The sequence below is a fragment of the Martes martes genome, assembly GCF_963455335.1.
Source record: "Martes martes genome assembly, chromosome: 2".
Taxonomy (NCBI): domain Eukaryota; kingdom Metazoa; phylum Chordata; class Mammalia; order Carnivora; family Mustelidae; genus Martes; species Martes martes.
Window position 1 is genome coordinate 45,990,996 of NC_137889.1, and position 11,965 is coordinate 46,002,960.

Here is an 11,965-nt window from a genome sequence, read left to right on the forward strand (position 1 = left end):
GGCTGGCTGAAGCCCCAGGAGAGAGGGGAGGTAGCCCAGGGAGCCGTGACAGAGGTAGCTCGGGTTTTCTAGGGCCACCGCTCCGTCGCGGTCCAGCCCCGACGGGCATCCTAACTTTCAGACCTGTGGCGCAGCACCTCGGAGACGCATGGGGAACTCCCTCGCTGCCGGCAGCCGGGTCTCGGCTAAATGCCCAGCTGCGAGTGTCCCCAGAAGGCCCGCCCCTGGCGCCCCCTCTCGGCGCTTACCTGGGCTTCGCGGGCCAGGCGCGGCGCGGGCGGCGGCGGTCGTCGTGGCCAGCGCCGGGCGCCCGCTCCCCATGGGCCGGCTCCGGGGCCTCCCGGCCGGCGAGCGACGACGCGTTCTCCCGCTCTCCGCTCAGCGCGCTCGAGTTCTCTTTCCCCCGGGGCGGCGGGGGCGCTCTAGGGCCGCAGGTTGGAGGGGTCGGATTCCGGGATCTGCAGGATGCGGCACACGGCGCGGATCGGCCGCACCAGCTTCTGGGCCGAGGCCGTGGGTTGCGCCATGGGACGCCGAGACTCCGTGCTGCGCCGCGGGGAGGGCCGGGCCGGGGCTAGGGAGCGGGTGCCCCCGGAGGGAGAGTGGGAGCCGGGCCGGGGGGAACGTGCGCCCCGGGTCGGAGAAGGCCGAGGAGGGGGGGGGAAAGGCCGAGAGGCCGGGGGAGGGGGTCGTGCCTGGAAGTGGGGGCCGATCCCGGGTCCCAGGAGAGAGGCACCAGCGAGGGCGCAGCACCGCGCAGTGCGACTAATGGAGGCAGAGCGCGGCGGACAGCGCAGCAGGACCTCTCATCGCCATCGCCAGACGCACAACTGAGAGTGGGGAAGCTGCTCCGCCGGTTTCCTCCTCCAGCACCCTGCGGGAAACAGGAGCCCGTGATTCGGCGGCCCCGCCTGGGCCTGCCCCCTCCCGGGCCCCGGGGGCTTCCGCCAACGCCCCGGCGATGCCACCGGCTGCGCACGGGGAGAATGAGCCCTTTGTTCCCCCCTCCCCCCCGCGGCACCCGGGCGCCTGCCGAGAGAGGCTCCCCCGGGGCAGCGTGCCAGCTTCCCAGCCGCCCCACCCTCCCGTGGGCCCGGCCCCGGAGCCTGGCAGGCGGGCAGCACCCCCACTATAGGTGCCAAGCCCGGGAACTGGAGCAAAGGGCGGGAGGGGCCGGACCAGGCCATGGTGGGGCGGGGTGCCCCCTGGGGTGCTAGGGCGTGGCAGCTGGGAGGGGGGCAGTGCCAGAGCTGGCAGGGGCAGTCGGGTTCTCACGGGTCAGTGATGGGCGCCTGACCCACGCCAGCCGACCCTGTGCCTCCTGGAACACTTGCTCATGGTCCTTTGGCTCTGTCACATGGGCACAACCCGCTGGCCCATGTCTGCCCTGCCTCATCCTCAGGGGGCCAAGCTGCTCTTCACCATTCTTGACTCAAGACCCCTTCCAGGGCCCAACAGTGAACCCGGGTACTGCCTTAGCAGTTCTGGGGAGACCTAGGCTCTAGTCTATCCCTACTCTAAGGGCCTAGGTTTCACCAACTGTCCAGACAGGCGGTTGGACCAGATGAGCCCCAACACCTGCTCTAGCCCAGTGTTCTAAGGGTCTGCCCCATCCTGATTCCTAGTGCTTCCAGGCCCAGCACTGGAGAAGAGCCCATGGGAGTGGCTCCTGGGAGGGAGCAGAGAGGAGGAGAGGAAATGGGAAAGCAGGGCACCCTCCACCCGGGGAAGCATCCCGGCTCCTCTGCGGGGGTGGTTCCAGAGCACAGACACAAACAGACAGATTCAAACACACACAGACAGATTCAGACACACATAGAAACCCACACGCCCAACGGGCGCTTCCCTTCCCTGCAGGCCCCCCACCTCCCACCCCATGACTCCCCGGCCTCCCCATGGAAGCCATCCCCGGTCTGCCTTCACCCAGCCTGGGACAGAGGCAGTGCCACCCCACCAACCCCATCCCATGGACGGGATGAGTTCTCAGATGCCTCGGGCCTCGTCCCAAGTCACCATCCCTCTACCACCCCGGGAGCGGGGAGCCATGAAGAGCTGGGAAGAAGCCTTCTCCCAGGAGACTCAAAGAGAGACAGGAATCCTTTCACCAGCTGAGGAGTAGAGGAGGGGGCTCGAGGAGGCCCAAAGGGGCGCTGGGCAAGACTTGGCCCTGTTGGCACCGACTCCCTCAGCCCCTCCACCTCCCCCCAGGGGCCGCTTCTGTGGCAGGGCAGGCTGGTAGGGGTTGTTTACATGACTTAGTTATTAACACTCCCTTCCTCCCCCAGCTTCCCTGAGGGGTGGCCTGGACCTGAGTGTGCCAGGGGAAATGTCCGTGGAGGGCCCAATGTGGACCATAATGCCAAGGTCCAGAGTCCCAGACCGCGTCCCTAGCAAGGCTGGCTCCAGGGTGCAGCTGGGGGGGGGGGTGTGCCTGTGGTCCCCCATCTGTGTCCTCTGGCAGCTGAAGCTTGTGGGAGAGTCTAGGGGGAGATTCCTTCAGCTTAGGGCCTTGAAGAGGCTGGGCAGGGCAGGGTGGGAGCCTGGGTTGTCCTGGGCGCTGAGGGCCTGTCACTGTCATCCCCAAGGAGATGGGGACTGTCCCAGGGGAGCAGGACAGACATCACCCCACACCTCACCCCCCACCCCCAGTTGCCATGTCTGCTTTGTCAGGTCAGTCTCTGAACTAGAACTGGACTCTCAGGACAGGCTTCTGAAATGCCCAGGGGGTCATGGGGGTCGGGGGAGAAGGCCCTTTCCACCCTCACTGGCTTCCCATCCTGCCCCACAGCCCATGCCACCGGCCCACAGAGCCCTTGTAGCCGGCTGTTCTGTGCCTGAGGACGGAGCGGATCGAAGGAGACACAAAAGATACAAACACAGAAGGAAAGCCACACATGCGTGGACACAATGCTGGATTCATGGACAAAGGCAAGCTGACCAGCACCCCCAGAAGCGCCTGGGCCCACCCTGGGCTCACACGGACCCCTCACGCGCATACACACACACACACACACACACACTGATACACACGTTCATGCTGACAAGCGCAGCAGCACTCACGAGCCAGCTGCCCTCACCCTGTCCCCAGAGCCCCTTACCTGGGCAAGCACAGTGCCCCTCGGGTAGAACAGCCCCCTGCCCAGGGGAGGGCAGAAGGCGGGGGCGGGGGAAGGAGCCCCGGAGAGTCAGGCCAAGCTGCCACTAATCCGGGCGGGGAGAGGGGGGGGGCACCCACGTCAGAGCGGGGACTGCCGGGTGGAGGGCATCTGAGGACATCCCCTCCCACACACGCGGCCGTCTGGGCACCTAGCCCTACTTCCCCAGCCCCTCCATCCTTCAGACAGCTGAGGCTGGCCTCCCCCCACCCTGCCCCCCACCCTTATGGCAATGCCTGGACCCCTGTGGGGGGGGGTGGCGTGGGGGAGGGGGAATACCGGGGAGAATTCTCCCAGGACCTGGGGTGACGGGGAGAGGAAGGGAAGTGTTGGAGATGCTTTTGGAGCCAGGAGGAAGTTCTGGAGCAGATGCCCCCTCCCCTTGTGCCCACCCACCCACATCCCTGACCTAATTCCTCTTCTCAGTCTGTACCTCCCCGTTGCCCCTCCTCCCTCCCCCAACCTCTCCTCCCCTGCAGTCTAACCGCCCCGGTAGAGAAAGCTACCTCATTCTGCCCCAGGCTCAGGACCTTCTGCCTAGCAACCCAGCTCTGGCCCCCAGGATTTCCTGAGTAGCAGGCACTGTCCTCCTGCTGGGATTTCTGTCCCCTACCCAGCACTCGGACCTCCTGGCAAGTCCCTGATATTTATGGGGGACAAGGGGTGAGAGCCTGGGGGCTCTTGTTGACCCCCTCCTGGGCGGGGCAGTGCCAGCCCAGACTCCCCAACTTGGCCTAGGCCAAGGCAGGGCTGGAGTAGGAGACTAACTCCCTGAGCCCCAGAGTGGCCGCTATGACTGCAGCAGGAGCCAAGGGCACATGGAGGCCAGAGGCAGGAACAGAGACCTGGATGAACACGAAAGGACCACATGCGGACAGGAGCTGAAGAGGGAGGGAAATGGAGGAGCCCCCCCAAGGTCCGAAAGCAGGTGGGGCGGTGTGGAGGCAGGAAAGGGGAGGCCAGGAATTCAGGACCACACACACCCGGCAACTGGGAGGCAGTGGAAGAGACCCTCACACAGACCAGGCGGACGACGGGGAAGCTGGAGAGTCAGCCCAGGGTGCAAACCGAGATGGGCAAGTCCCTGGGCCCAGCTGAGGCATGTTCTTCCCAGGGGCCTGGCCCAGGCGCCTTCATCTTCCTCAGTGCCCAGCACGTCTGTGCTTCAGGCCAGTTGGAATGGAGGCCCAGCCTTGATCTGCCTGGGCATCTTGGTGGATAATAGAAGGCTGAGGGCTGTGGGCAAGCCAGAGCCTAGGAGGCCCTAGGGCCAGGAACCCCACACAGAGGGCGGCAGATATCTCTGTGATTCTCAGAGGGACACGGGAGGCTCTGAGGGAGGCCCAAGCCATACCCAGTGAATGCTCCAGTCTCAGGATCGCGTGTGTGCTTGGCCAGAAATGCCCCAGAAGTTGAAATTCTCCTCATCCCTTCCCCTCTGGGCTCCACATGTCTCAGAACCCACATAACTTGCAGCAGCCATTTGGCAAATGTGTGTTCTAGAGAACCTGCCATTTTCAAGGCTCTGTGGCTGGCACCGAGGAGATAGAGTGGGCAAAGATGAAATCACAAAGCCATCTCCACCCTCCAGGACCTTATATAGTCACTCAGTGTGTTTGTTCTTGCACCAGCAGTCTCTGGGGCCTCTGGCATGTCCGGCCCGGCGCAGGGCACCACGGGGTGACTCCTGGAGGCGGCACGTTTACAGGTGAGGACGAGGTGCTTCTAGTTCCACCTGGGAAGTGGGGGGAGCTTCCCAGAGCAGGTAACGCTCAAGCTCGCAGGCCAGAGAATAAGTGGGCCTTCACCACTGAGCCACACACGTATGACAATATTTCCCTTTGACTAAACCACCGTTTGTTCCAGCCTGGGATACAAAGTGCACAGGATACAAGTCTGTGCTTCACGAAGTCACATGAACAGGCAGACAATCTGAAGTGCTCAAGGCAAAACAGAAGTCCGTGTAAGAATAGATATGGTGTGGTCTGGACAAGCCACCAACCCCCAGGGAACAGGGGACATGCTGGCCAAGAGCTTCCTGGGACAGTCTGAGTGGGGAGCACAGGGCAGATAGGAACGGGACAGAGAGTTGGGTAGAAGAGGAAGACCGGATCAGGGGAACAGCACGGGGCTATGAGACAGTCCCAACGGATGAGGGGGCAAATACAAAGCAAGGTTTAGGGGAGGCCTGTTGGGAAGGAGGGGAAGGGCGATGCATGCACCAACACAGCCCACAGTGTACCCAGGACCGGGGAGCAGGCCAGAGATAGGAGACCTAGGAGTTTGAGGAGGGGTTGGCAAGTTAGGGAAGGCTTCTTGAAGAAAGCAGGCCTGAAAGGAAGGCTGTGGGGGCTGGGAAAGAAAGGCTGTTCAGAGGCCGGGAGATTGAGACAGCTGCTGCAAAGGCCCCAGGGCCGACCTGGATGAGCGGATGAACGTGAGCGTTCATGGGTCGGAAAAGTCAGGAGTTGTGGGGCAGCCAGGCTAGCGAGGAGGCCAGAGGTGGGCGTAAGGCAAAGAAGATCTTGCACCTGAGAAAAGTCACGATTTCTGCTCAGCGGCCCAAGGGACTCCGCTGTCCATTCTGAAGCCCACTGTAGGAATGAGGGCAGGGGAAGCTCCAGCTCCCTCAACACCCCATAGCTTCAGGCCTCCCCCAGTGCCCCCTTCCTCTGAGCCTATGTCTCATTTGCCCATTCACTGCACACTCCTCTGTTGTGCACCCCCAGTGCCAGGGGCTGGGTCCCGCCTTTCCAGGTCTGCCACAGCAACTTCTGGGCCATCTTGCCTCATGAGACAGGACCCCCACGCGCAGGCAACACGACCCGGGTCAAGTTGTTTCACCTCTCCGAGTCTCCGTTTTTCTGTCTGAGAAATGGGTCTAAGCCCTACCCACAGGCTCACTGGGAGGATTTAAGGAGATGGTGTCTAAAAATGCCCAGGGCAAGGCCAGGCACAAGATCGATGTTCCACATAGGTCCATCTCCCTGTCCCAGCCTCATCTCACCCTGCGCTGTGGGGAAGCACACCGACTCTGGGGCCTCACTGCCTGGTTCCAAGACGAGTTCTGCCATTTGTTAGCTTCAGCTGTGTAACCTCGGGCAGATCACCTGTCCTCTCGGTGCCTGTCCTCCCATTTGTAAAGGGTGCTGTGATCATCGTACCTGCCTCAGGAGGTTCTGGGGAAGATTCAGCACATGTACATTAGGGGCTCAGAGCAGGGCTGGGTAGTCATGTCCTCAGTGCTAGCCATTCCTAGACTCTGCATCTTGAGTGTCTCGAAACAGGCCTGGCACCTGGGAGAGACGCACCAGAGATTTTTTGAATGGAAACATGCAGAGATGAGGCAACACCATGATGCAAGGGAACGCCTAGATAGGAAGTCATTGAATGTCAGTATGTGAGGAGCTAAACCACCCCAGCCGATTACTGTGCCTTCCCCGAATAAAACCCAGATAATCCCCACACCAAGAGTTAATCCACACTCCTCAGGTCACTCAGGGTTACCCCCCCCCAACATTTCCCCTCTTCCCACCCACCTCTTCGCTTCATCGAAAGTGGGAAGGAAGAGCAGGCACGGGGCGGCTGAGGGGAACAGACGTGGGACACAGCGGTGAGAACAAGACCCAGGGGCAGGAGGGGATGAAGCCAGCCCCGGCTACCCCAGGGATTAGAGTCGGGGATGACATAGAGTCAGCTCTGGCAAAGCGCCTGGATCTCAGAACAGGGGAGACTCCGGGGTTGGGGCAGACAGGACCAAGGACCGCAAACAACAGGAAGGAACAGCAGAGAGGGTCCTTGGAGGCCAGGCCAGAATTCTGCATCGTCTCTCCAGCCAGCCAGCCAGCCAGCCAGCGGCCAGGCCCCTCTAGGGCAGGGCTCTGGCCCGCCTCTCAACCCCGCCCTCCTTGACCTGGAAGCTAGGGGCAGCCCAGATCCTGGCAGCTGCTGCCCTCTCGCGGCCACTCTGAAGAGGTGCAATGCTCCCAAGGCCAACCTGGGTGTTTACAGGAACTCAGGGCCCCTACAGCTGCCAAGACCCCCATGGGCCCATGGAGGAAGGTGGCCTCCCCGGGCCTAATCTGTTTACAGCTCCAGCTAATCCCCAGGAGATTATTGTGCTGCCCGCGTTCCCTCCACACCTCTGTTCCCACTGGCTTCTACTTCCCATCAAGGTCCAACTCCACCTCCTTCTGACTCTAGTCTTAGGCTCTGAACCGTCTCAGGCGTGTCCTCCCACTCTCCCATCTGTGTTCTCAGAGGTCTCCAAGAGCCTCCGGTGACAGTACTGCCACATCACAACTATACGTCAATGGCTCCCTCCCCCAGGAGACCGGGCCCTTCTGGCAGTCTGTCTGTCCTTTTGTCCCATCCTAGGACTGGGACTGGCCTGTAGCAGGCTGTCTAATAATGTGTATTGTGAGCACCAGGAAGACAAACCAGGACACGCAGAACACTTTTATGTGTTTATTTACCAAAACGTGCATAAACCTGACCACATTCAGCAACACAAGACACACAACCAGGACACACATACACACACAGGGCCTTGGAGGAGGCTGTCAAGTACTTTGAAGGACAGGAAGGAATGAACATGGCTGGGTGGACTTTTGGTTTCACTTGCAGAGGTTTGGGAAGGGCTCTGGTCCCACACACCCGGGAGGGGAGAAGGAGGAGAAAGGCAATAAATAGAATCCTGGGCACAGCCCGCTTTGGTACATTACAGGTATAGCCCCGTGCATGGCCCCAGCAGCGTGGGAGCCAGGAGGACAGAGCCTGAGTAGCTGCCTTAGACAGATAAGACGTGCCACCAGAGGTCTCCTCCAAACAGCCCCCAGCGCCTCATAAGGCAAGAGAGGTAAGACTAGACCAGGCTCCACAAACCCTAGCTGTTCATGTCCGAAGAGATGGTCTTCTTCCTTGTCCGAACCTTCAGGGAGCGCGAGGTGGTACCCTGGGTGGGGGGAGAGAGCAGGTACAACCTAAGAAGGTCTAGGCCCTGGGTGCCTGGGTAGCACACATCCCTCACGCCTCCCTCATGCCTCCCTTGCCACTGACCTCCCGTGCCGGCGGCTTCCTCTTGACCACACGCAGGCTTTGGCTGCGGCTCAGAGGTCTCTCTCGGGGCCGGGCAGGTGGCTGGGGGACCACCTCGGTATCTGACCAACACTCATCATCGGTGTCACTGTCCTGCAGTCCCCCTGCCCGGTACCCTGCATTGAGGAGGGGGAGGCCGGGGAGGCAAAGCTGGGCATTTTCCATAGTGGGAAGGCCAAGCCAGGCCTTCTGCGAACCCCTGGGGAAGCCATGGCTTGCACAGAAGCATCAGCCCCCTAGGAACAAACAGCTCCAGATCGCTCTCCCACTCACCGATGGGTGGCCTGTGGCGAGGGACTTGGTCCTCCAGGTAGAGGGGATCCTGGTAGGTGGGAGCAGGGTCATCGGGGATGGAGCGCAGGTCCTGCATGGAGAAGCTCCGCAGCCTTCCGGCCAGTGCACCCTGACTCTACAAGGGACGGGGAGCCACCATGTCATCTGGAGGGACGGGGTTGGGGATCCTAGCAGAAAGGGGTCTGAGCCAGCGCAGCTGCTCAGGGAGGTGAAGGGGCCCAGGCCAAGGAACTGAAAGGAGCTCAGTAACCTTCTAGCCCCGTGCCTTTTCGACACCAACAGGAAATGAAGGCCCAGAGAGCAGGAACAAGCGCTCATGGTCACTGTCCCAGCCAGGAGAAGTCTGAACTTCCAGCTCCGTCCTCCTGCCAATATCCCACCTGTCACCCCTCACCCTGTTCCCTGGTATGGTCAGGTGCTCTCTCTCAGCTCCCTGACAGAGAGCTGCACCCCTCCAAAAGGCACTGGGGGTGGGGGTGCTGCTGGAGGGCTGGGGCCCAGGGCACCTTGGTGGCAGCCTGCACAGCGGCTGAAGCAGCAATGTTGAGGCCCCGTTTCCCAAAGCTGAGCACCGTCTCATAGCTGCGCTCCTTGGCCTGCACGATACAGGTGTCAATCTCCTGCGGAAGACAGGGAAGTGGGGGGCGGGCAGTTGGGACAGTTGGACTCAGCTGGACAGTTGAGTCACTCCTCTGCTGCACACTGTGCCTCCCTGCCCATCCCCACCTACCAGGGCCCCGGCAGCCACACCAAGAGCTCCCCACCCACCCATTTCCACACCTCTGTGAGTGACCACGAGCAGCCTCCTCCCGCCATCCCCGAAGCAACTTCGAGCTGGTGTTTCACAGCCTCAAATGGTCATTCCCGTGTGCTTGCATTTGATTACCATGAGAGGAAGAAGGCTAGTTTCTGTCAAGGTCAGTCCCACAGCTCAACAGCAGCAGGACTCAGATCAGAACCCAGATTATCACCCAACATCCAGAACCCCAAGTCTCGGGCCCTCTTTTTCACACCCACCCCTATGTTTCCCTCCTCGACTCCCACGAAGTACCTTCTCATGACGGGACAAGGACGGGTGGACAAACTTGCGATAAAGCAGGCTGGCCCCTCTGGTGTAAGGTGACAACAGCCACAGTACAAAGGCCATCTTGATCTCATAGTAGAAAGGGAACCTGTCAAAGGGAAGGGTGGGCACGGTCAGCCAGGGGGCCAGGCCGAGAGTGGCCTGTCACCTCCCCACTGCCCAGAGACCTTCTGTGTGCATACCAGGAAATAAAGATGTCCGTGAAGGTCTCCATCGCCATGAACAGTGCAAAGACTATCCAGTACATCATCCACCGGACCTGGGGGCGGGTGGCAGTCAGAGGCCAATAGCTGAGCCCGCACAGCCAACTCCCCTGTCCCAAGCTGACCCGAGATTCCAGAGAGCCTGTGCTGCTGCATTCTCCCGGCTCCTGGCCGGCCCCAGAGAGCTGTCTCTGAGAAACTGCCACCCATTTCTATGCCCACCCCCCCAGAAGCTTCACCCACATGATCCTGCACAGGCATCCTCAACAGCCTGCCTTCCAACCGCACCCACTCTGCTCAGGCTATCCCATCTGCTTATGCCTCTGGAAGAAGGGGAGGCCAGTTCTGACCCTCCCCACCTTGCCGAGTCCTACCATACCCCCAAGGCTGTCGTCCCACCCAGTCTAAACCAAGCCCTCCTGCCCACAACCACACTCACATATTCACGAATGTTTTTGGTCTTCACAGCCTTGTAGGAAGCATATGCTGGGTACAGCATCCCAAACACCAACCTAGAAGAGCCCATAAAAATGAGCGGGAGGATGAGGGCCATCATGTCCTCCTGCCCCCCACCAGATGGCCACCTCCCTCACAGGTGTGCAGTGGTAAGGGCCTACCCCGTTCTTCCTGCTTGGCTTGCACAACCTGTGCCTGAGTCAGTGCCCTGAAGGCCACCTCCCCACCCTGCTGTTTACAAACACCCCAAGCCTGCCCAGGCCTGCACGGGTGCCCTATGGGTGCATGATGGAGCGGGAGCACACACAGCCTCACACAGGTGGGTGGGAGGCAGGCTTCAGAGCTGGTGAGAGCACCAGGCCATCCCCTCCCATGGCATGCAATCGGGCCCAGAACCACCAGACCTGGCACCGTCAGGCTGCAGGCAGGAATAGGAGCCAGGTGCTGGAATACTAAAAGGTGAGAGGAGGACAGAGTGGGGAGGTAAAGGCCAGGGCAGTGAGTCATGTGACTGCTCAGATGGGAAGCAGGCACCTGGAATCTCCACCCACGAGGTGCCACAACACCTTGCGTTTGCTAAGGGGCTGCCAGGCCGGTGTGAGGGCCTCGGTCCCACAGCCCTGTCTGCAGTGTGTGTGACTGCGGGAGGGGTCGCCAGGAGCCAAGGAGACTTTGGGGATGGAGGACAAGCAAGGGTTCCGGCTGGCACGTGCGTGCCCGCAGGTCCGTTAACCCTTGTGGTGAGAGTTGAGGGCGCTGTGCCCCCTCTCCCACCAGACGTTCCCATCAATCTTCCACCTCAGGAGGGGTCTGACTCCTGGGGATAGAGGGTGTCTGAAAGCAGCCATACTCACACCACCAGGCGACAGAGTATCCAGGACACCATCCTGCAGCCTCGGCACGACGGCGGAACCCCCGCAAGAAGATGACCAGAGGGACTCTCACGCGGGGCTGGGATGGGGTAATTAGTGGAAGTGCTGGAACCAGAAGGGCGCTCGGGCTGCCCCTTGGCAGAGGCGGAGCCCGCTACCCGCTAACTCAGCAGTGCGCCGAGCCTGAAGAGTGGGGAGACCCGTGGGCTGAAGCGAGGAGGCCGGGGCTCGGAGGAACCGACTTGGGAGCCGGAAAGGGCGGGCGCGTTCTTTCGCCCCACGGCGCTCCTGGGGCAGTTACGGCTCAGCCCCGCACTTCCTGCTGCGGGGAACCAGGTGTTCGGCTCTCGCCGTGGCGCTGCCGCGGGTCCCGGGCCGCGGGTGGCGGTCACGGCCTTCGCTAGTTCGCGTCCCCGCCGTCTCGGGGGCCCGGCCACCGGTACCGGCCTCGGGGCGGAGTTTGCAACTCACTTGAAAGTTGCACGGAACTAGGCTCTGCCCAACCCCAGGGCTCCGGCGCTTGGAGCATGCGCAGTGAGGCCCCGGAGGGGGCGGGGCGAGGTCAAGGAAGCCAGCGGCCTGCCCCTTAAAAGGGCGATGCACCTCCTACTCGTGGATGAGGCCGGGTAGGTGAGCGGCCGCCCTAATTGGAAAGATTAGGGGGTGGGAAACGGCAGCAAAAAAGGTGGGGAAGAGGAAACGACGGAAACTTGGAGTCCGCAGTTCTCGCGGCTCTTCCCTGGCTTCCCCCTTTTGCCTTGACTTTCCCTTCTGTAAAATGGGAAAAGGCATGGGATGGGTGCA

The 11,965-nt window shown here is 61.5% G+C and overlaps 2 protein-coding genes across 2 annotated transcripts; both read right to left on the reverse strand.

Annotated features, from left to right (window-relative positions):
* Window positions 1-422: 422 nt before the first annotated feature.
* Window positions 423-527, reverse strand: HRURF (HR upstream open reading frame; the record flags this gene model as incomplete). The annotated part of the gene is made up of 1 exon (XM_080797448.1): window positions 423-527. One exon carries the CDS (start codon window positions 525-527, stop codon window positions 423-425), a length of 105 nt encoding a protein of 34 aa, XP_080653574.1.
* A 7,073-nt stretch (window positions 528-7,600) lies between these two features.
* On the reverse strand, window positions 7,601-11,676 carry REEP4 (receptor accessory protein 4). The gene is made up of 8 exons (XM_080796992.1): window positions 11,144-11,676; window positions 10,273-10,345; window positions 9,813-9,889; window positions 9,598-9,718; window positions 9,053-9,166; window positions 8,526-8,661; window positions 8,214-8,368; window positions 7,601-8,109 (listed from the first exon to the last, which is right to left on the reverse strand). The coding sequence occupies exons 1-8, from the start codon at window positions 11,173-11,175 to the stop codon at window positions 8,041-8,043; spliced, it is 777 nt and encodes a 258-aa protein (XP_080653118.1). The 5' UTR covers window positions 11,176-11,676; the 3' UTR covers window positions 7,601-8,040.
* Window positions 11,677-11,965: the final 289 nt, after the last annotated feature.

Excerpts from the sequence above, each read along its gene's own strand:
- REEP4 (XM_080796992.1), bottom strand. The coding sequence starts at position 11,175 with ATGGTGTCCTGGATACTCTGTCGCCTGGTGGT. Across the intron at positions 10,346-11,143 it reads ATACTCTGTCGCCTGGTGGT|GTTGGTGTTTGGGATGCTGT; the intron begins GTGAGTATGGCT and ends GGGCTCTTCTAG. Across the intron at positions 9,719-9,812 it reads ACGGACATCTTTATTTCCTG|GTTCCCTTTCTACTATGAGA; the intron begins GTATGCACACAG and ends TCCCTTTGACAG.